At 55.0% G+C, this 23,179-nt stretch overlaps 4 protein-coding genes across 4 annotated transcripts; 2 read left to right on the top strand and 2 right to left on the bottom strand.

Annotated features, from left to right (window-relative positions):
• Positions 1 to 4,313: 4,313 nt before the first annotated feature.
• On the bottom strand, positions 4,314 to 4,619 carry CCM_09160 (uncharacterized protein; the record flags this gene model as incomplete). The annotated part of the gene is made up of 1 exon (XM_006674294.1): positions 4,314 to 4,619. The coding sequence occupies one exon, from the start codon at positions 4,617 to 4,619 to the stop codon at positions 4,314 to 4,316; it is 306 nt and encodes a 101-aa protein (XP_006674357.1).
• Positions 4,620 to 12,239: 7,620 nt separating this feature from the next.
• Positions 12,240 to 16,573, top strand: CCM_09159 (Fungal transcriptional regulatory protein; the record flags this gene model as incomplete). The annotated part of the gene is made up of 9 exons (XM_006674293.1): positions 12,240 to 12,439; positions 12,669 to 12,731; positions 13,157 to 13,255; positions 13,355 to 13,385; positions 13,724 to 13,923; positions 14,019 to 14,675; positions 14,749 to 15,273; positions 15,658 to 15,731; positions 15,798 to 16,573. The coding sequence occupies 9 exons, from the start codon at positions 12,240 to 12,242 to the stop codon at positions 16,571 to 16,573; spliced, it is 2,625 nt and encodes an 874-aa protein (XP_006674356.1).
• Positions 16,574 to 17,098: 525 nt separating this feature from the next.
• Positions 17,099 to 18,843, bottom strand: CCM_09158 (DNA primase, large subunit; the record flags this gene model as incomplete). The annotated part of the gene is made up of 4 exons (XM_006674292.1): positions 17,099 to 17,261; positions 17,327 to 17,937; positions 18,008 to 18,564; positions 18,654 to 18,843. 4 exons carry the CDS (start codon positions 18,841 to 18,843, stop codon positions 17,099 to 17,101), a joined length of 1,521 nt encoding a protein of 506 aa, XP_006674355.1.
• Positions 18,844 to 20,497: 1,654 nt separating this feature from the next.
• On the top strand, positions 20,498 to 22,438 carry CCM_09157 (Carbohydrate-binding WSC; the record flags this gene model as incomplete). The annotated part of the gene is made up of 5 exons (XM_006674291.1): positions 20,498 to 20,751; positions 21,101 to 21,239; positions 21,327 to 21,493; positions 21,570 to 21,843; positions 21,884 to 22,438. 5 exons carry the CDS (start codon positions 20,498 to 20,500, stop codon positions 22,436 to 22,438), a joined length of 1,389 nt encoding a protein of 462 aa, XP_006674354.1.
• Positions 22,439 to 23,179: the final 741 nt, after the last annotated feature.

The raw sequence follows: 23,179 nt of genomic DNA, 5'->3' as shown, positions 1-23,179 counted from the left end.
TGATGGTATAATTGCTTATTGGGTAGTTACAGGCAGGCCTCGTTTACAGATAGCCAGTCGTGTATATATCTTTGGCAGGAAAAGCGAAGAACAACAGGTCCTTTCGTGCAGCCACCAAGCGTGTATTCAGCCATTTTCTTGCGGATATTGCAGGTCAATGGTCATCTTGACCGTCCGCTACAAACACACCTACAAGGCGGCATGTTCAAACAATCGTACCATCCTCTGCTGCCCATCCCTCAAGCGGTAGCGAGGAAGCGAGACAGCGTAGCCGTCGTCCGAGCCTCGTCAGTCACTGTAACCTCGTACGCGGCAGTTGTCACCCCCGATCTCTGTCAAGGTGATCCAACTACTCTATCGATGCACATGCTGCGTTTCACGTCCCCCTTCTAGCCAATCCTCCCCGCGCCCCTCCTTCCAGCCCGCCAACGTACACCGGGGATGGCTGCACATCAATGCCGTTTCTGCAAGCACGCCTTTTTTTTCCTTCTCGCACTGCGAAAGTCTCACTATTTCAATATTAACTGCATTTATTGATTAACCCAGAGGCTAACACCAAAAAAACGGTCAGCAAGGCATGTGGACGGCTTGGCGCGAGTCACTTCCTGCGCAGCGACGACGATCATGGGAGCGCGCAAGAACAACACGCATCATACTCCAGAGCCCAGTCCATTTCTCTGGTGTTTTGGTCGTTGTGGGCGCATTTTCCATGCGTGCTCAATTGCCGCTTTGAGACATGCAGTTTTGGTGAGGGCCTTTGCCTTTTTGCCCTCCACCCCCACCACCATAATTCAGTTTATTCGGATTCTTTTTTGGCGCTTCGCATAATGACTCCTTGCTCTTTCTCGCCAACATGTTTCTTTCTTTCTTCTCGTGGCTTCGGCGTGTCCGTAGACACACAGTGGAGAAGGGTCTTGCTCTTCCCTCGTCGTCAAACGTCTGCAAAAGTACCCAATGGCACGGTGTGCACGAGACAATTTGAACACACAATGGCCAGAAACTGCGGCCCATGCTTCGCCATGACACACACAACAAAGGTCCAGTCTTGTCCGCCTTCCCAACTCACACACCCCCCGCCGCCCGCCTGCGCGCAGAAACGGAGCACCTTTTGGCGGCTGGGGGGGTGATTCTATACTTAAAGAAGAAAAAAAAGGCCGCAATGCTTCTTCTTCTTTCTCGGTGGTAAATATGGAACAAGAGAAAACTCGCGGTAAGCTGAAACCGCAAAAAAAAAAATACTGGTTGTCGCATTCGCATTATAGCCCTATATCGATGCCCTCCTCCCTCAGCACAGGGCTGAGCCGGGTGCTCGAGGCTCGGCTGGGCCATCCGGATGTGCGCTTCTAGTGCCCGTGATCTGCGGTCCTTCCATTGCAGCTGACTTGCAACAGGATTTGACCGTATATAATAATGCAGTCCCTGGTTTTATTCCCCTGGGGTGTGAAATATGGAATTTTTGTAGAAATCTTAAGGCTTCCGATGACTTCGAAGCTGAGCCAATCGCGGGTGGGCTCCTCTTGCATGCCGACAGGTCCGCCGTTTGAAACGTCCTTGTTCAATGGAAGACGATGATTAGTCGGCCTGATTAGTCGCGGCGTGGGCTCATTTGTCGAGCGAGAGAGGCACCATCTCGCAGTCGTCCCATGACTTGTTGCCAAGACGCCCGTCTTTCATGTTCTTTTTCGCGCGCCAGAGGGACCGCTTCGCTCCGCGGCTCCGCGGGCCTTCGACTCGTAGTTACTAGCACCGTTCCTGGTAAGCCGCCAACCTGCTTTTCTGCAGTGATGACTGAGCGCCCTTTGTCGCCAAAAAAATGTCTCCGAGCGGAGAGAGAGGGGCGTCGCGGACGAGGCTCCGTGTATCCGTACGTGGTCGGTCAGCTCCGGGTTCGCGGTGTTGCCTGTCACGAGGTTGCATGGCGCGGCCAAGCAAATAAAAGAGATGCGTGACATGCTATTCTTGGCATAAAGAGGATAGTTGGACAGGCGGCTGTTGGGGAAACACTGCCACTCGTAGACTACCCAAGTATACAACAAGAGTGCTCCCCCGCCCGCTCCGGGCGCTCGGTCAGAAGGCGACCAAAAATAGCAACAAGCGTCAGCCCATATCCACGACGAACAAAACTATCCCGTATTTCTTTTGTCCTATTCTGATCGGTGTTGCTGCCAGGAGGGTATAGTAGTAAAGTAAAAATATGTCCGAAGAAGAGACATACTTAAAAAAAAAAAAAAAAAAAAAAAAAAATAGAAATGAGAAAAAAAGGTTGAATTATGCTCATGGAAGACAGGGGACGCACGCACAGCCCATGTACATACACAGCCTCGTCGGACCACCCAGCGAGAATGTGAGTCAGCACACGACGATGCGGGCGTGGGAGACGGACAAAAATGGCCGATGCTTCTTCTTTTTTTCTTCTTTTTTTTAATAGCGCTGGCTTTGGTTTCAAATGCAAAAAAAAAAAAAACGCATAACTGTATTAGATAGGTTGCATTCCCACCAGACCCGAGATTCTAGAATCTCAAAAGTGTCCCGCCTCTACGGGTAACTGAGGCGATGACCCGGGGTTTAGCCTATCAATACCCGCCATGTAACCAGTCTTCGCTGGGCTCCTGTCAGTGCTGCCGTTTCTTTTTCAATTCCAAATGTCTAGCAAGATGCGTTTCTTACTCTCCATCGCACCAGTACCGATGTAGGTTGGGGTGTATTTTTTTTTAGTTAGTTTGTTATTAGTTAGGGCGCAATTCCGTCGGGGTTTCCCACATTCCCGGCCGTTGTCGGGATTTTCCACAGCCGGGCGCCCGCCCAACCAACCCGTCCGTCCCCAAAAAGGTTCTCTTTTTGTTTCACGGCATCTTCCACAGCCGGGCATCGAATAAGAATGGGAAACGAGCCAAGACCCGGGTAGCAACCCCCCGGTTCGGGGCTAGCGTTCTCGAGTACAGGAATAACCTACTTGACCACCTTGCTATACATCTTCTCGCGGTGGGAAAATCAGGCAATGCGCACACAACTAGCAAGATGCCTTGGTCGAGCAACCACGCTCCATGGTCGCAGGAAGCGACTTGCTTGTCCGCTTGTCCGCTTGTCCTGGAGGGCGGGGGGTGAGGCCGTGAGACAACCACTACGAGCAGAGTGTGATGCACGTACAATGCAAGTAGCAGAGTTGCCAAGTCTTTTTGCACTGACTGCTTAAATCTTGTGTAACCACTTGTCGAAAACAATGAGCCAAGCCATGTTTCGGAGCTCGCTCACTCGCGTGGTTAATCGTGCGTAATCACATGTCGCCGGCAACGAGAACAACCACCAAGTACGGACAGATGACGTGATCATGTAACGAGGAAAGAAGCGAATGTCAATTTTGGCTTTGGGCCAGGTGGTATCTCAAGTTTATCGCTAATAATAAAATAAAGAAAATGAAAAAAAAAAGGGCGTGGACGAATTGAAATGGGATCAAGAATTGGCGTGTACCAATCAAGAGAAGAAGAGAAGAAAATGGACAGAAAACAACATGACAAAATATGTTGGAGTACCAACATCAAGTTTCCAACGCACAGCGCTCAGAGTAAAGAATCAAAGCCTTTTCATTTCTCGTGTATGCATCCATGGGAGCGAATCCTCGCATATCTGTGCCAGGGGGAAGCCTGCTCGCTTGGCGGCGTCTCATTGGTCTCATTGGTCTCCGGCTTGCAGGAACCACGTCATAGTGCATGACCGCGACCATGCTGACATCCGTCCTGGAGCCCGCATCGCAACAAAGAGGGAAGAGGGGAAAAGGTTGGCCATGGTCATCGTGATCAATCGTGTCTCGGGTGGAATACGTTTCATCAAGAAATATTGGATTCCGTTTGTTTCGGTGCAAGACAGGGCCACCAGGGCCGTGGGGGGGATGCCGGATAAGATAGGCCATGCCGGCTAAGACAGGGGCAGGCTGCATGTCGATCAACAGCCTCGGTGGCAAATATGCCACAAGCAGATATAAGCGCAGAGACGGGGGAAGTTGTCAAGCCATGCCGGCGTGGGGCTTAATACTGAGCCAGACGTTGCGTAGAATGGCAGCAGCGTGCAGACCGGCGTGGCTGATGTACTGGTTCAACCAGGGACATGTGGGCGCGGTTTCTTAATCGTCTTGCGTAGGGAAGCCCGAGGCAACAAACTTGTCGTGTAGTAGAATGTCGTCAGTAGAATGTCGTGCAGTAGAATGCTTGGATATATGCATCACAAAGGGTGAGCCTTTGATCGGGTCGTATACGGTGTAAGCCCACGCAGGTCCGTCGAGGACCCGGGAAGGGGCGGGCAGATGTTGGTGGCGGGCTTTATTTGTAGCCGACCGTCTTGGCGCAACGCTCGCAGTAGTAGAGGTTGTGTGCGATGCGGACCATGCCGGCCGTGGCAATGTCGTCGGTCGACGTGGTCTCGACGGCGCGGGCACAGCGCATGCAGCGCAGGACCTGGACCGAGGCAACAGGGGCGGTAGAGTCCATGGCAAAGGTGGTGGTCGACGAGGCAGAGGATGACGAGTCTGAGTCGCAGCTAGAGGAGGACGAAGAGGCCGAGCTGTCTCCCGCGGGCATGATGAGAGAGAGGCGAGGAAGGGAAGTGTGGTTGGTGAACGCGGGCATATGGACTATTTTGTAGTCGTCGTCGGGTTGCCGAGTGTGAATGGAATAGCAAGCCCCGGGGGGGGGGTTGACAGGGTCGAAACTGATGAACCTTGTCTGACTGGGGGCTGTGAGAAGCACGGGTAATTTCTTTTTTTTTTTTTCGTCCCAAGAAAAAAAAAAGGTCGGTTTCAAAATGAGATCTTGATGGCCACCTTTGGTGCTGTGTGCAACGTCGGAGAGTTGCGGAGGAACAGCACAAGGTTGAAACAGTGAATGAGTGCTCGGATCAGCTATATTGGGCTGACTCGAGTAGACGCCTTGTTGTTTGTAAAATGAGGCGGTTGACGATGTGCGTGTGTTGTCGGCTTCTTTTTGGTCTGAAAAATAAAGGGAGCGGACGAGGACCAGGGCGTGTAAGAGATATATATTGCAGAAAAAAAAATTAATAGGCACCAAGGTCGAACCACTTTGGGCTGGAATAGAGCAAGGGTGTGTAGTAGTTTTTTTTTCTTGCAAGGGTATAATGAATCTGGCACGGACAGAAAAGTGGTGGGAGAGGGAAGCAAGAAATAGAAAGTGTAAGTGATGAAGGGTGAGAGAGGACGGCAATAAGATTGCAAGGGGGGGTGTGTTTGTTCTTTGGGAAAGAGCGAGGGGGTGCGCGAGGGGTAAAGAGGGGGGGGGGTGCAGCCTTTTTTTTCCTTGGGTTCATTTTTTGTTGCAGGACCAAGGCCAAAGGGGGTGGGTGCTGCCTCTACTCTACGGAGTACTGCCCCCCAACTTTGCCCACCAGGGGCTTTTTGCCCGCCGCAAATGCCCTGTCTACGTACCAGTATTTTCAAGACGGCCCCAGCAAGCTCAACCACCATTGTCCACTAACTGTAGGTGCCTTTTTTTTTTCTTTTCTTTTTTCAGCCCTTTTCAACAATTGTGTTGGCCAGATGCACGGACATGGTTCTCGACGAGCCTATTCCCGACGACTTTTGCTTTCTTTTCTTTTTTCTTTTTTCTTTTTGGCTCTCTTGTCCGACTTTTTACTCTCGCAGTCTCCGTGATCCATCATGTCATGGACGGTTCTGGTCCACCTGGAACTTCGGCTCAGTCCGTGGTGTGCGAGTTGACGCGGCATTGCCTTGGGTAGTGTGCTTTTTCTTGGTCCTGCCAAGCCCCCCAAGCCCTTGTGCCATGTTCCATTATTCTCAGAGATTATTCGCATAGGTAGGTTCTGGTAGCTGGCATTGCGATATAGGCGCACATTGGTACCTAATGCTCGCCGGGGTAGGGCTCTGCCACTCGGCCGGAGGGCACCGCACCGCCCTCTTCAGTGGACCACCGCGCCCCAATGGTGCCCAGCAGCTTATTTTGGGTACTCTTGCTCTGTTCTTAAGGTTTCCAGGCACTTTTATGCATTTATCCGGATGAACCTCGCTCTCTATTTCCTCGTCTAGTTACTCTTGGCTTCTGGGCTGTTCTGGTGGAACTTCTTTTGCCCGACTGAGCTCACTGCAAAATAACCGCTCCGTCACCATGGCCGCATGACAAACGCCCACAAACTGCGGAGTATGCACTCCGTATTGCTTCATCAGTAATCTTGTAATTGATGCGACACTCGATATGCTTCATCTACTCCGCCCGTCTTCATCAGGACATGTCGAATTTGCGCTTCAATTATTCCTGAATTATATCCGTTGTAATCCCCTCTTCCACTACTGGCAACCACGCAACATCTCTCGCTTTCCACGTGGCACCTGGTACAAGTATTTCCAACTCGCGTCCTCGCCAACTCTCATCGTGCGCAAACAAGTAGATCTTCCATCCCCAATTAGCGTGAACAGCGCGAATTACTAAACACTGGCTGCCCATCGCCGCCCAATACGTGCCATCTGCCCGCCGTGCCGCCCACTCGGTCTCGGTACCCGTAGCGTACATGCCACTCTCCCGTCCACCGAAATCGCGATGACTGTTGCCATTCTGTGTCTTGCATCTCGATGTAAAGAAATATATCGATTTGTTCGTAGAACAAAAAACCGGGTTTACCCTTTGATCTCGACAAACCTGTATCGAATTCCACCCCAACGGCAACAGCCCTTATGTATGTACAGATAAGACGACATGATGATTCACACTCTACACTTGCGCGATTCAGCTCCCTTTTGTCTTGGCCCTGCGAATCACCAGTAGCTACTACATCGACCAAGTTGCGACGTTTCTGTTCTTTGCTCTTGCCGTCTTTCCATGGCTCCCGCAAACTCAACTCTCATCCTGTTCCATGGCTCCCGCAAACTCTCAACTCTTACCCTCTTCCATGGCTCCCGCAAACTGGAGCACCGCGCGCAAACGGAAAGCTACTGCGTTTTTATTAAGGTTTCCGCCAAGCCATCCGTGTACCCAGCTCACCATGGGTTCAGGACGGGTGCAAATCGAACGGTTTACGCAGTTCTGACAAGAAACGGACAATTATCAGCACGGCTTGCCTTGTTGGGTAGTCCCAGGAAGCCAATCCATCCAACCCGTGCTCGCCGCAAGTCTTTTGGTCGCTTGTCACTTTTTGCTATGTTGTTCGCCTTGGCTGATGCTCTCGTCTGAAAGTCGAAACTACCAGTGACCTACAATGGTGTAATGACTCGGTATTGACGATGAAGAAAATAATGAAAGAAAAAAAATACAAACGGGAACTAAGCTCCTGACGAGACGTTACCGCAGTGTCTTGCCTTTGGACCGAGACACGACTGCAACGCACCAGCAGGCTGGGCCAAGACACCTGCGCATGCCTGCCGGCAACAGCCCTCCAAAAGTCCAAGCACATGCTTTCTGAATCAATCGGCTGCTCGTCATGGCCCTTTAAGAATGATTATTGGGCGCACTTGAAACGACGTCTCATCATCGACTTCGCCAAGGCTCTTTTCTTGTTACACAGTCCGGGCTTTAACGTGGAAACAGGCCACGCAATTCGTTTCCATCAATCAGTCCGGACGGCGGCAGGAGGCCCATGCCACGACATATGCACATCGAGCAAGTGTATGCGCATCAGCACACGCCCCCTTGTAATAACGCACCCCTACCAGTACAGGAAGAAAGGGCGAAAATGCAACCAAGCATGGGCAATTGCCGCATCGAGATGGGCTCGACAGGCTCGACTTGCATGGGGGAGGGAGCCCGGGGCGACAGGCACAACCAGGCTCTCGACGCCGCGCTGAAAAAAGTGACCCTGTCAATAATCCGGAGTAATTTGTACATACGAATTACACCTCGCAATTCGGCCTCTTGCGGTGGCTGTTTTCTACTGCCCCCACGATCAAGACACGTATTACCAAGCCCCCCCATGCGGATAGCCAGGGAGAAAAATTGGAATGAAAATTGAATGAAAAAAATGGCTGTATCGGAGATTGCCTGCGTATGGTGATCCGGAGTTGCCTAACGTTAATGGGGCATCCAGGCCTCGACTGGAAAGGACCGCTAGGTACCTTGTACTCTGTAGTTAGACCGCAGTACCTCGTGGCACTATTCGCGCTGATTCCAGTTCACTCTGTTATTAGTTGCTCAACCCCGCGCCGTCTCTCCCTCTCCGTTTTTGATGTATTTATTTAGTTAGTTATTTTAGGCAAATAAATAAAGATGTACGATCGCAGCCACTCACCGTAAGGTTTTCAGGTAGGGCTCGGCCAAAACGGTGAGCTCCTTCGATGGCACAGACTAGCGTGAGGTTCTGTCTGCCTGCACGTTTTGCGGTACTATTAAAAATTACCCATGCATGATGCAATATCCCGCAATAAGCAAACAGTTGTAGCTGCCTAGATGGAAATCATGAAATTGAAGAGAATTAAACATTGACCGACTCATTGTGGCCACACCTCGTCTAGTCAAGTGAGCTGTTGCTTCGGTGGCGTCTTCACTCCAACAAGTTCTATTAGGTCTTGTTCTCGCCCGCGCCCGGCTGCCGGGGCTAGCATTGACTAATACTAGTAAACTAGGCCAGAGCCTCGGCCTCGAATCTCGAATCTTGAATGCCGTGTTTTATTAACTAGTGAGTAACACAGCTCCCCCCAGTCGGCCGGGAATAACCTACCTCAGAGAAGAACCGCCGGAGCCGACGCCGGCCTGGTGGCTGGCTGCCAGAGCTTGGCTTGGCTTGCATGCATGTCAGCAAACCTAGTTATGAGTCTTGCTTGGCCGTTTTGTTTGGCAAATCCTAAAATCAGGCCTTGGACTATGTTGTTTTCCTGCGGTACGAAAACACGCCCCCTGTGAGAAATTGCGAGGCCTCTGTGACTCACTTTTCTTGCTCAATAGTTAGCCCAGTCTGCTTGTATTATTATACGGTCAAGGAAAACCACGCGTCGACCCTTGGAAATGTAATTTGTAGTGCGCGCGGCTTTTTTTTTGTTTTTCCCGCACCTAGTCATAACCAATAGCTGCCCAACTATGCCTCAAAAATAGGTTGACAGGAAAACAAGGTCACCGCTTTTGGCGCTGCTTGCATGAAAAAAATCTGTTGAAGTGGGCGAAAAAATTTCCCCTGGGTAATCAAATAATGTCTCTGGATTTTGCGCTTCTAGAATGTGTAGTGGCTACAAGTGCCACTGTTGATGCCCAACAACCCAACAGCACGGCTCCTTGTACAACCCGAAAACTCTGAACCCTGATGTTATACGGGAAGCATGGCTGTCGGCAGGGCATGCAGTAAAGCCATTCAATACAGCATTTTCTTGTTTCAGAGGAGGTGCATGTGTTGTGCAGCGTCGTGCGCCGGGCCCCAGCAGCAAGCTCCTCGCAGGCGACGCCCAGCGCATGCGGGTTGGTGGTGTGCCTGACTTCCCCGGGACGCTCGGATTGGCCGCGTTGCTTGTGAGAAATGGAGAAATGCACGCCATGCTATGCTTTGGGCCGTTGGGCTGCGCGCTGAGAAACAAACCCGAGAAAGCCAGAGGTCAAATGCTTGGAGCGGCTGCCCCGGTAGATGCATTGGCTGCCCCGTTCTAGGAAACGGACAGCGCGGATCCAAAACGGACTCGCCTAGAAATGTTATTTTGGCTCTTGTTCCTCCAAAGACTTGCTCGAACAGCAACAAACGGAGGGGTGGGCCCCCAAATGGGCCTAGCCGCATCGGCGACTTCCTCCAAAGCTCCCACCTTTTTCTCCTGTCACACCATGCCGCGTACATGCTCCACCCACCTTGCCGTTTTGACTATGGCTGGCCCAGTTTGGAACGGAAGGCCCGTAAGCGTTCCGTTTTGGAGGAAGAAGAGCAACCAAATGAAGGGATCAGTGGTGAGACGAAACGAGTCAACCTTGACCCTGTGTACATCATGTAAATCATGTACATCATGCCGTCGAAACCAAACAAGGAGATGCTGGCTTACGCGCCTGTGGGGGTTGTTGATGCTCTCAAACTCACAAAAGTGCTGATCTACACGCTTACGTACTCCGCACAGCATCCGTGCAACAGATTCGACGAGTCTCGTTGCTTCATGCCAACATCATGTCAACTACCTATGTACCTACCTTTGCTCGTTCCCTTGACACAAGCTCCACGTGGTTCAACATCCCACCTTGACCTTTGAAAGTTCAACGGCCGCAAGGACAACCAACGTACCATCAGACGACGAGCGATGCTACACAAACACAGACGAACCTCTCCACCATTCAGCTAGGTCCGTGGCTCCAATTCAACCCTTCCACAGAGTGCACTAGCCAACTCGATCAACCACATCAGCACATCTTCAGCTTGCTTTGCTTTGCCCCGACTCTTTCCCTTTGCGGGTTGAGATGAGCACCAGAGGGGCGGGTTACCAAGCATGTGCCCTTGACGACCCCTTCAATTTAGGCTCGCATTATCGCCAAGCAACATGGCCTGACCCCCGCCATGAACCCTTTTTTTTTTGGTGCCCCTCCTCCCCCTTTGTATCTTGCAGTGTGTATTCGGTATTGATAAACAGAAGCACGTTGGTTTTCGATCTACACAACGAGGACCAATAATCAACCCGAGTATTCGCGTCACTGTATCAGAAACGTCGGTGGCGCCCGCCAGCGGCGGGGTGATTTTCTGCAGCACCCACCGCCTTCGTTTCAACTTGTCGCCTAGTTGCATGTGGCAAAGGAACAAACAATGGGAAAGCTGCCAGTTTCCCATGACAGGCCTCCCAGCGCGCGCCGACTCGTCCTTTTTGCATCCACAACCGTCCAGAAGGGGGTTCGTCCTTTGCGGGATATGCATCTATGCGGGACTCGCCTACCACGATCGACGCGAACCCCCCCTTTCCACTCTCTTGGGCTTGGTCATAGTCATAACTCCATGCGATATAGCCTCTCCCTTTTTTGCTCATCCTGCAATTACCCCGTTTGGGTACAATTTGTGGGTTGGGCGTGTCTCTCGCCTGTGGCAAAAAAAAAAAGCCTGGGGGCTGGCTACATGAATCTAGAGCTTGACTTGATGCTGCTCCGCTCCCGAAGCAGCGCCAAACTCGCAAAGAAACGAAGGAGGATGGGCAATGCTTTGCTTTGCCCGCAGCTTTGTTCGATACGAAGCCATCCCACGTATTGACTAGCCAAAGGCCTGCGCAAGTGATGCGCGTGGCGCGTTTCACCTACATTCCTTTCGTGCATGAACCTAACTAACTACCAAAGAAAACGGCTTTTTGGTAAAAAAAAGCTTTTTTTAGTTGCGGGCGCCGCACTTCCCATTCTCGGTGCCTGATGGTCCAGAGCAGGAACTAAACTAACTACTAAGAGAATAGGAAATGGTACAACCCTCGGAGCGATCGCGGAGATGGATCCAGTGTTCTAGACCTGATGGCGCTGGGCGCGAAAGAGATGAGAATACCTATAATACGGATACATTGCCACGCAATTGGGTGCCCGCTTCAATGGACATTGCCGCTGGTAACTTTCGTCTGGTTTGTCAAGATGCATCCATGTGCCCCCGTTTCATTCTAGAACCAATAAGGACGTGAAAAGACGAAGGAACTTGACAACGATATGGAATTTTGGGAGACCAATCTCCGAATAGTTATCGGTGCGCTACTCGCTGCCGGTCTAGAGCTGTCTGTGGCAAAGAACGCGGCGTCCCCCCCCCCCCCCCCCTCCTTTCCCCCCAATCCGGGAATGTGCCGTCTCTCTAGGTACGTATCTCGCGAGCCATTCTTCCAACACCCGAAAAAGGTCCGATGGTCGAGGCCCCTACTGGCTGTTTTGGCGGCGCCCACGATAGTGGCGGCGCGGGCTAGACGGGTCGAACATGTTTCTGACAGCTCAAAGGAGGGGGGGTGCCCAAGGGCGGTCCAGAGCTTCGGCACCGACTGGCCAGGCCGTGAGAGGAAAGCGCGTTGCTTGTTTAAGTAAACTGGCCTGTTGCGGACACGGCTTCTTCTTCAGCTCCTTCAGCCCTGGCGTCGTCGACTTGAAATTCGCCGAAACCGCGTGTTGCTGGGGCTGAATCGGACGAGAACCCGACGTATACGGTGCTGGCCTGGTGCCGACGACGCCGACGAGGCGGTCTTGGCGGCGCGTGACGCTGTGACATGCTGGACGCAAAATACTACTGCTGCGCCTTGTGCTTCACGATGTCGGCAAACAACAACTACAGAACGGTGCAGATGGCCCAGCAACTGCGCCCCCCCATCTCGGCGCCGGCCTCACTAAATGGCCGTGTTGTCCGTGGCCGCCGCGAAGGAAATCTGCCCGCCCCCCGCTGCGAAGACCGCGCAAGAATCCGATTCATCCGGGTCGAGACCCCCTTCTCGACGGCCGATGGCTTGGCTGTTTTTGGCACAAGGTTACCACCAGGGTCCAAGTTCTAGATTTGCTGCCACGTTTGACCTTTGTGTCGAGTTTGTTGCTGTGTGTGTGTGTGTACGCACTAGACCTTTGTTGTCTACGCAACAGCCCACCAGTTCTCGGCATTCTCCTCGTGCCGGAGCAAGCTCATGGCGTGGTTGTAATACAATAGGCGATGGGCGGGGTTCTGCATTCTGGGGTTGCGGAGCGGCCGGTGCTCTCCTGCCGTCCCCTCCGGAAGCAGCGTCGCGGCACCGAGAAACAGACAACACCCAACTCTAATTAATCACGCAGACACCAGGCGGCGTACGGCGGCCGGAGACAAGTAGAGCAAAACGTGGAAAGGAACACCTTGGAGTACGTCATCCATATCCTTGATAGGGCAGACTGCGTGGCGCGCGGCGCAATCTCTGGCCGCCCGTCCAACAACGGCTGATCCGTACAGCACATGGTGTTGATAGCATGGCCTGATGATCTGTTGTGCGATATCGAAACACCATCGGTGCTCTCCCAACATCGTAGACTCGATGGCTTCTTCCAAACTACTGGCCAGAGAGTTAATCTTTATACTTTTGGGTTACTTTCCGCAGGGACAGATAGTATGGTTCGAAACAGCCTAGCTTACTGGAAGCGTCCAGATGGAAGCTTCAGGCCGGTTAAACTAGTCAGGGACTCCATGGCATCTGGTTCCTACTAGACCTTTTAGATTGCGACGAGAGAGTTGACGAGGCCTGCCAAAAAAGCCCATTCGCGCGCGGCCTGTCGAATGATAACGGATGTAGGCCTACAATATCCAGTGAGAGAGCTTACCCTGCATCTCGACTGGGGCGACTGGGGTACCCGTGGCGCTTGGACGAGCTTGCTTCGCCAGCATACACGAGGTAGGCAAATTCGTGAACTTGCAGAAGGAGAGAAGTGATGACAGTCTGCCATTTTTTGTAGTCCTGGCCAGCGTAGGCGGCGGATGATAATGCGTGTAGGTGTCGCAGCTCAGACCGGGGACCACCTCGGGTAAGTGGCTAGCCGCCCGCCAAACTCGCTACGCAAAACCTCACACCAAGCCGTTTGTTGGTCAGCGACACAAGGCAAGCCAAAGCAACGGCCCAGCGCATTCATCAACGCCACAGCGTGCAGGCCTCTGCGCATCTCCGGAGACTGTAAACTCGTCTCCTTTTGCGCCCGTCATTGATACCGTCCTCTGCTGGCGATGGGCATGCCCCTGCGGCGAGGCGCAGCCCAACGCTCAACATTCGGAAGTGCGACGAGAGCGGCAGCGCGCGCTGTGTGAGATTTGGAACGGGCTCGCTATCTCTCGGCACCCAACTTCCCGTTTCAACGCGGATAGATAGACGAGCTTGCGCGCATTCGCCATGGGAAGCGCGTCATCGCCCAAGACGGGCCTCAAACAGGCCGCCTGTCTCGTGTGCCGCCGGGGCAAGATCAAGTGCGAGTATCTGCCCGACCAGGGCCGCTGCCGCCGCTGCCTCCAGCTCGACAGCGAATGCGTAAGGCCCGACTACCACGCCGGCCGTCAGCGTGGCATCAAAAAGTGAGCTACGCCCGCCGCCGGGTTCTGCGTTGACCAAAGCGTGCAACCGCAAATACATACCGCGCTCATTCCCATCACGCTAACCGGTCACATAGTAAGAGAGTGGGCATAGACAAGGCCATCTACCAGGTGCACCAGGCGGCACGCCGCGCCGGCAAGGGCGGCCACGGCAGCAAGGCCGACGCGGCGGTGCTCGCCCGGCTGCGCGACATTCTGCACGAGGCAGAGGCGGACGGCAGGTCCGAGATCTCGCCCAGCAACGAGTCGCAGCGTACGGCTGCCGGTGACGAGGATGACTCGATGAGTGACGGTGAGGACGAGGACGACGAGGAGGCGCATGCCGATGAGGACGACGAGGACGACGATGCTGTGTCGGGCACGGCCGCCGGCGCGAGCAGTCGCCACGGAGCTAGCATGAGCGCCAGCGCCAGCGCGCAAGAGCCGGAGCCGGACCCGGCCGCGGGCTACCGCCGCCCGCCGGGGGAGAGCCTCGCGGTGGACGGTGCGGAGAATCCGCTGCAGCTGCTGGCGAGGGCCTCGTACTTTACGCCGTCGGCCGAGGAGCGTGGCAAGAGAGTGCCGCCCAAGACGAGGCAAGACGCAGCTGCCGCCAGCGATAACAGCGCCTCCGAGCACGCCAAGCTCAACGACTTCTTTTCCATTACGCGCTCCGATCTGGACGTCGGGGATGATATTGACCCCATCTCCCTCGGCCTCGTCGAAGAAGACGAGGCCGAGATGCTCTTCACATTGTGCGTCCCCCCCTCCCCCTGTTCCTGCGCCGCTACTCGCCTCACCCACGTCCTAACACCCAGGCCATGACAGCTTCCACGAGAAACTCGCCCACACGCGCTGGGGTCTGGACCCGGACCTCTACACCGTCTCCTTTACCCGGACGCGCTCGGCCTTCCTGACGACGACGCTCATGGCGTGCGCGGCGCTCTTCGTGCCCACGGCCGGCAGCCTGTCGAAGCGGCTGTCCAACCACGTCAAGACGCTCGCGCAGCGCGTCATCACCCGCCGCCACCGCTCCGTCGAGATTGTGCTCGCGTTTGTCGTCAACATCCCCTGGATCTTCCCCGGCCAGCGCAGCACCGACGACGAGACGTGCTGGTACATCTCCATGGCGGCCACGATTGCCATTGACCTGCTGATGCACAAGACGCTCGTGGCCCGCGGCGTGCTCGACTCGGGCGCCGGCCTGACCATGGCCCGCGGCGAGTGCCTCGACACGGGCACCGCGCTCGAGATTGACGGCTACGAGGGCGTGGAACCCTGGTCCGAACGGGGCATGATTTTGCTGCGCTCGCGCGAGCGCTGCTGGATCTCGCTCTATGTGGTGGAGCGAGGGTAAGTCTTTTTGGGTTTTGGATACGGTCGTGCTGGTGCTGTGGCTAATGCTGGTGCAGGATGGGACTGGCGAGGGGGCGGCCGTTTATGGTTCCCGTCACGCGGCTGATTAAAGATTGCGACGACTGGCACAAATCCACCATTGCCGCGTCTCAAGACGGACATGCAGTGTCCATGGCTGTGATGCGCAGAGACCTGGTGAGACTGAAACTGACTCTTCCTCTGTTCCGCGGTAGCTAACTGCGTCAAGGATGTGCTCTTCAACAACGTCCGTTCGCTTTGTGACGGCTCGCAGCACGCCAGCAGCGATGGTTCCTTAATAGCGCGATCGTATGTAACCAAGTACGAAGAAACGCGAGAGAGACATTTACCAACTTTATGTAGAATCCAAGACGCCATCGAACGCTTTTTCGCGCAGTGGCACTCGAAATGGGACTTGTCCATTGGCGTGGGCCCTGGTACGCAACTCCCCAACCTACCAAAACGGCACAATAGCAAAGATCCCTTTGAACTGACACTTCCAGATCGCCGACTGCCCCCGTACGTCGAGATCCTCGTCAGCCACACGCGGCTGTCCACCTACGGCGGCGTCATCAACCACCCGACAGCGCCGATCGAGGTCCGGCGCTTCTTCCGCACCGCCGGCCTGTCGTCGGCGCTCAACGTCATGCGCGCCGCCATCCAGGGCGAGTCGCTGCTGCAGTCCATGCCCAACAACACGACCATCATGATCTGCTTCGCCGCGTGCTTCGCCCTCACGCTCAGCGCGTACACGACGGACCGCTCCGCGCTCGCCCCGAGCATCCGCGAGCTCATTGTCGAGGCCGCCGGCGTGCTCGAGCGCCTCGGCACCATCACCCCGCACCGCCACGGCCTCTCCGTCCTCTACGGCAAGTACCTCCGCCAGATTGTCCGCAAGGCCGCCGGCTCCACGAAAAAGGGAGCAGCAGCGGCGGTAGTGGCGAGCGTGCCGCCGCCGCCGCCGCTGCCGCCGCCGCCTGTGTACGCACTGAATCCGGCCGCCGCGACGACGTCCGCCCCCCTGCCGTCACCTGTCGGCATGCCCGCGCCGGACCTCATGCACCCGCTGCCGCAGCACCAGCACCACGCGCACCAGATGGCCGCCGGGCAGCAGCCGATGCTGTGGCCCGAGACGCTGCAGTTTTCGGCCATGTCGGGCGACCAGATCACGCACGTGCTCAACCAGCCGGGCAACGCGTTTGAGCCGTCGTTTGGCGGGCTCTCGTGGCAGGACATGAATAATTTTGACTGGCTGCCGTTTCCGGAGTTTGGCATGTAAATGATGCAGAAAATGAAATCCGAGGCTCGTTGTTTCACGGCCCGTGCTTGATGGAAGGAATATAGAGCGCGACTCGGCGCGACTGAGAATCTACATGGGAGCCTTGTTTGTAGCCTGGATCAAGGGGTATATTGGTTGATGCTGGCTATTCAAAATCCATGTAGTTGTGATTATGGCATCTATTTCAGCAGAGGCTTCTGCATACCTACCTTGTCGTCAATCATGTCGAGGTTCTCTACCGTAGCCCCGTCAAGGACGTAGTTCTGCCGCTCATCACAGTCTCAGCAAAGTCAGCAAAGGGAAAGCAAAGCAAGGACAAGTCATGACCCAAATCGCCGCTCTCAAATTATACAATCAAGTAAATGGTTCTAAAAACACTGCCATGCTCATCATGCATCACACTCGTGCCGAAATTGACCCGTATTCCCCCCCCCCCCCCAAACAAATGCAAAAAAGGCCCAACACCACAACTCCGTTCAAAGATGAGTCAAAACACAAAACGACTTGGAGCCAAATGTATACACGTCAACCCTCCATCTTGGTATCCGGCTCCTTGCCCAGGTTCTTGAGCAGGTAGCTGCGCTTGAAGTACTCGTTGGGGTGCACAATCGTCTCGAGCTGATTCGACGTCATGATGCCCTCGTCCTTGGCCTTTTTGATCTCCTGCTTGTGCAGGTGCTCAAACACGCTAATACGCAACAACGTCAGCATCTTGTCTCATTCCTTCATTCACGCACACCTGCATAGTCTTACCGGTTGCACGCCATGTGGTACTTTTGCGTGTCCTTGTCCTCCTTGACGCCCTGGAGGACGGCGCGATCGGCGACACCCATGGCCTGGACGAGGGCCGTCAGGTTGTCGGCGTCAAAGTGGCGGTAGGGGCATCCGTGGGCGTCGCCGGCGCCGGGGGGGTGCTCGGTGAGGATCTTTTGGCAGCCAAAGGGGCTGTAGCCGCCGCCGCGGCGGTTCGAGTCGCCGCCGACGTCGCCGTACGCGTGGCGCACGTTGTACCGGTACTCCTTGTTGAACGTGTCGTCGGTGACCTTGTGGAAGCCGGCGCGCCAAAACGCGAGCGCCTCCTCGAGGGACAGCCCGATGCCCTTGAGGAAGAGCGTGTACTGCAGCCGCCCGTAGTGCTTGAGGTGCGCGTCGCGCCGCAGCGACCGGTGCAGGTGCGCCATGCACGCGGGGAAGTGCTGCGCCGCGAGGCCGTCGATGCGCGCCGCCGAAATGGTCGCCCCGTCGGGCGCGCCCGAGCCCGACATGTACGCGGCGTCGGGCGTGATGAAGTTCTTGGACAGGTGGTTGAGGATCGGCGTGAGGCGGTCGTCCTCGTCGAGCCGGGGGAGGGCGCGGGCCGTGAGCTGCCGGTGGGTTTTAGTTACAGCCGTCTTGTACGGAGAGAGTGTACGGTGGAGGGGGGTGGAAACATACCGTTAGCTGCTTCTCCAGGCGTGTGGAAAACTCGGCCACGACCATGCTCGCCTGCTCGCGCACCGGCACAAACGCCTTGCCGGCCTTGAGAAACACGCGGCGACTCTCGACCAGCTCGGGCACGCGCTCCCAATCAACGCGGAACCAGCCCTCGTCCTCGGCGGCCGCGCCTGTTTTCCTGCCGGCCGCGGTGCTCGTCATGGCGGCGAGCTCAGCCGCGTACAGGCGGCGCTCGTCGTCGGAGACGGGGTGCCACCAGTCGAGGGCGAGGTCGGCGACAAAGGCGGCGCGGTCGGCAAGGTCGTCGGTGGCGAAGCGGATGCGGAAGAGGGCCGTCTCGACGCGGGCGAAGCGGCGCCGCAGGTCGTCGGTGGAGGAAAAGGCCAGGCGCAGGATGAAGTGGCTGTAGTGGTCCTTTTGGCGCTGCGCGGCCAGCCGCGTCGACAACGACGAGTTGGAGTCGAGCGGCAGGTATTTTTCGAGGATCGGCTTCATGTGCAAGGCCGTCTCGGCGGGCGACTTGTTGCGGAACGAGCACGCCTCGAGCTCGGCGAGGACTTGCAGCCACACACACCTTGTTAGCTTTCTTTGGTCCTCGCTTCGCTCGCGCGCGCGGACAGTGGATGAAGAAGGGAAAACGACATACCGCGAAGTCGGTCAATGGCCCATTGCTCAAACTGCTCGAGAGTTATGTCCGCCGTCGGGGGGTCCGCGTAAAAGTTGAGGCGGTACTTGTACTCGGCCTCCTTGTACTGGGCGGCCGCGAACTGCCTGCGCCGGGGATCGATGACGGTGCGCCGCTTGGGGTCGACGCGGTGAATATCTTGTCGCAGCATGCTGGGAAACAAGGTGGAAGAGTTCGGGCGCCGTGATTCACAAAACAGGCCGCGGTCAACGGTTGAACGAGGGCGGGCGAGATGATTGCCGAGATGGGGATTGGCTAAAAGGTCTTGGTGGTGGGAGACGCGACGTGACGCGTAAAGGGCGACGCCACTTTGGTGTGGCGTTGTGAGATGTGGCGCTGAAAGCAGTTTGGGCGACAATCTGTGCATCCACAACCATAATGATTTATCTGCACTGATCATCACAAGATGGTCCTTGTTGTCTGACTACACTGCTTCAGCCCATTGATCGCCTACATCAAAGCAGGCCGTACAAGTCGCCTCTTTGCAATTCCAGCTTTGGACTTGCAGTTGCGCTGCCTCGGTGGTATGTTGCTGTCTCAGCATCAACGGATGCGATCGGAGCTCTGCTACCACAGTTGCCAAATTCGTACAAGGGACCAGCCGGGGGTCAGAAATCCCTACCACTGCTTCTAGCAGCTCAATTCCTCTTGTGCCGTCCTTTTTCTGGGGCATGGACGGATATGCCGCCCTTATGCACGTTTCCGGACAAGTGCCCGTTTCCAGGCAGCCGACGGATACAGCGCAGGAAATCGCCTTCGCCGACAGGCCAGCATCATCATCGATTTGGTTGCCATATTTTCTCCTGTTCGTGGGGGCAAGCTGACGCTATCGGTACGCGTGGTCCGGGACGAGAGCGAGATCAACTGTCATGGTGCATAAAGGCTCAACCGCATCCCGGCTTTTGCTTCCGGCAAAGTATGTATGACGTTGCACGCAAACGACGGCGGCGATTGCTGCGCCAACTAGCATTTCCTCCTTCTTTCTCCTGAGACAGTTCCTAAAATCCCGTTTCCATTTTTTTATATATTCGAAGTGATAGAGAAGACCTGCAACAAGGCATTTTGAAGTATCCATGGCAAAAGAGGAACGACATTGACAAACACAAGTTCATCTCCTGCCAAAGACTCGTTTCGTTTTTGTACATGGTCTCCCGCCTTCCCCACGCGACAACTATCGGCCGAACTTGACGTCATTGCCGGCCTTCTTTGTTCAATCAAAAGTTCGCAATATCCGATAGATGGCTTCCTCTGTGCCGGAGACTTTTCCATCCCAAGTCGACAACCGCAACTAGTCCATGGCCTAATCCGGCGAGCCGTGGCTTGGGGTTATCTATCTAAGGCTCGGGGCGCTGCCACTGGCCACACGTAGTGACAATCGATGAGAAGAAAAAAAGCGCCTCTGGTGGCTTCAATGACATGCCCAGACATTGATTGGCCCATATTGCGAGGGCTTCCCTACTTGCTGCACTTTGTCGAGTTGTCGGGGACAGCGAGTTTGGTTCGTCGACGCCAAGCCAACCAGGCCAGTTGCTTTTGCTCCGAGATGGCGCAGGTTGGGCAAAGGTCAGATGAACAAGCCGAAAAAGCGCCCATTGCTTCAGCAACTAGAGGACTATGGGGGAACAAGAACAACCAATTTCTTGGCCTCTATCTCTCGTCTCTCGAAGAACATAACCCGCACAGAAAGAAGACCACGGGCGGCTAGTGGCTTCCTCCATGAGGTCACATCATTCAAGGTGTAGGCTTTGTGAAGGAGAAGAAAAAAAGCTTATTGGTATATATGATGATGGAAATATTGGCACGTCATGGCCAGAACGGCAATGCCGCAGCGAATCATATGCAATCGACACAAGCTTCCCATCTTCCCGCCACGAGTTCCCTTTCCACGACCGATTGCACATCTTCGTTCCGCGTTCGTGCATGTCGGAAGCCGGTACGAGACATTCGCTCCGCCCTACCGGTTCGAGTGCACAGTCCATGCCGATCGAACGACTGCGCGCGGTGGGATCGTCCCCCAAGCCGACCATCCCTATCCATTTCCCATCATTCCCAGTACACAGTAGGCTCTTTGCTCGTGAAGCTTTGCTCCATCCGTCCGCAAAAGGATCGTTCGACAAACCTTATAATGGCCACCCTTAGGGTCTAGTCTGCCCACTTGGTCTTTGCACCAGTTCAGCTAGCTATGGTTTTACGGTGTTGCAATCGGGGCTAGAGAGTTGGTGTGAGAGGTTTTTTTTCCCTCTCCTTTTTAGTTATCTTGAGCTTCCCGCCCAAGATACCGTCCCCCGAGGATGTGAAATTTTTATTATTATTATTTTTCGGGGTTTTCTTTTTTGAGAGCATCATCTCTTGTCGTAGCCATCGGAAAGGCGCTGCATAATTTTTTTATTCTTTATAATTATAACCAGCCCTGGTCTGGCTTTTCAAAACCGTCATGGTCCGCAGGGTATACCGGACGTGGCTTCTGCCGCTGCTGGTGCTGGAGACGGCAGCACAGTCGACGACGGTGTGCTCGTCGTCGAATACGGCCTCTTCTGGAGCAAGTGCGTAACAAATGGACCAAATGCTTTTTTGGGGGGGGGAAACCTGGACTAACATGGGGTTTTTGAATGGACAGACACAAACATCTATCAGACAAAATCAGCCTGCGTCAACATCTGCAAGGGGCAGTCGGCATACGCCGTGGTGCAGTTTGAAGAGTGCTGGTGCAGCAACGTGGCGCCCAGCTCGACGGTGGACAATAGCGGCTGCGACACGCCCTGTCCGGGATATCCCTCGGAAATGTGCGGCGGCGACGGCCTGTACAACTACGTGTTGCTGGACAAGCGCAAAGTTGAGGCCGCGCCGGCGTCATCACCTCCATCCTCATCATCACAGCAAGCGCCAGCATCACAGCAAGCGCCAGCATCACAGCAAGCGCCGGCATCACAACAAGCGCCACCATCACAGCAGGCACCATCATCACAGCAGGCACCATCATCACAGCAAGCACCATCCTCACAGCAAGCACCCTCATCACAACAACAGCAACAACAGCAACAACAAAATCCACCCTCATCACAACCACCCAGCCCTCAGTCATCAAGCTCAGAGCAACCGCCAGCTCCACCTCAAATCATCACAATCACTCAGGTATGTCATGCTCCGTTCGGTGATAATGCCTCGTACAGCAGTCTAACGAGCCACAACAGACCAACGAACAAGGCTCCAAAACAATCATCAAAACTGTCCAGGCCGTCGCATCTTCTGTAGAGGATAAACCCGCCACCCTCCGCACCGTCACCGTGACGGGGTCCCTCGCGGTCATCACGGCCGCGGCCTCCAACAGCACCACGGCCGCGGGCGCCGTACCACCTCAGGGCAACAGCGGCGCGGGCGCGGGCGCGGGCGGCCTGAAGCAGGGCACCATTGCCGGCATCGCGGTCGGCGGGTCGGCGGCGGGCGTCTTCATGGGTCTGATTGCCTTTATGCTGTGGCGGCGCAACAAGTACCGGGGCGGCGGCAGCAGCAAGGACCGGGGCGAGGAGGTGGCGGGCGAGGTGAGCTTCTTTGGGGCGGCCGGATCGACGACGATGATTCGCAGAGACAACACGAGCGCGTCGGAAGACTCGCGGATGGGCGCGTTTGGGCAGAAACAGAATGTGTACCGCAATAGCATCGGGAGTCTGGAGGATGCGTCGGTGCACTCGAACCAGGTGCTGCGCGTGGTGAATCCGGATGTGGAAGACGAGCTGGAAATCAAATAAGTTGATCAGATTAATCAAATAATACGCATTCATCAAGATGAATTATTCAAGATCAAATCAATTAATACACATTGCCAAGATGAATTATTCAAGATCAAATCAATTAATACACATTGCCAAGATGAGTTTGTTGGCCGGTTATGCCCCCTGTAGTCACCATAAGCCCCAGGGTAAGGTATTGACATAGGGCTATTGTGTGGCGTGGTTCACACCAGTAGGGCCAGATTCATTTCAGCAGGGCCTCTCCGAATCAGCACGGAACACACCCCGGCCACTCTGCGCAAGCTGGTTTAAGCCGTTTGCTGCATTTTGTGGCTCTGCCTGTTGGAGCTGAGAATCGGACGATGGCCGTGTCTCCGTTCCCCGTCCCCGGTCGACACACCGGCACCGGGCGCCAAAAAGAGTCGCAGCAACGGCCACTCAACGTCTTGGCGGATCCAGTCCCTAAGAAAGAATGATAAAAAAAAAATCCGTCGGCGCGGACTGCTTGTAGTGACCGTTACCATTGCCCCTTTCCAGTGCCGCATCGTGGTGGCCTCGGGTATCGCCCAACAGGAGACGGCCACTGGTTGTAGCATGCACGCCCGCTACGGACCCCTGCAATACCGGTAACCCGGCAGTAATGATCTGCTGATGGGAAAAATCGAAAATCGAAAAAAACTTTGATGCAACCTACGTCTCCAAGCCCGCTGTTCTGCCTTGTGTGTGCGCTGGGGCTACATACGACAGCATCACATGCCA

The sequence above is a fragment of the Cordyceps militaris genome, assembly GCF_000225605.1.
Source record: "Cordyceps militaris CM01 unplaced genomic scaffold CCM_S00008, whole genome shotgun sequence".
NCBI classification, from domain to species: Eukaryota; Fungi; Ascomycota; class Sordariomycetes; order Hypocreales; family Cordycipitaceae; genus Cordyceps; species Cordyceps militaris.
This window is presented reverse-complemented; position numbering and strand designations above follow the sequence as displayed.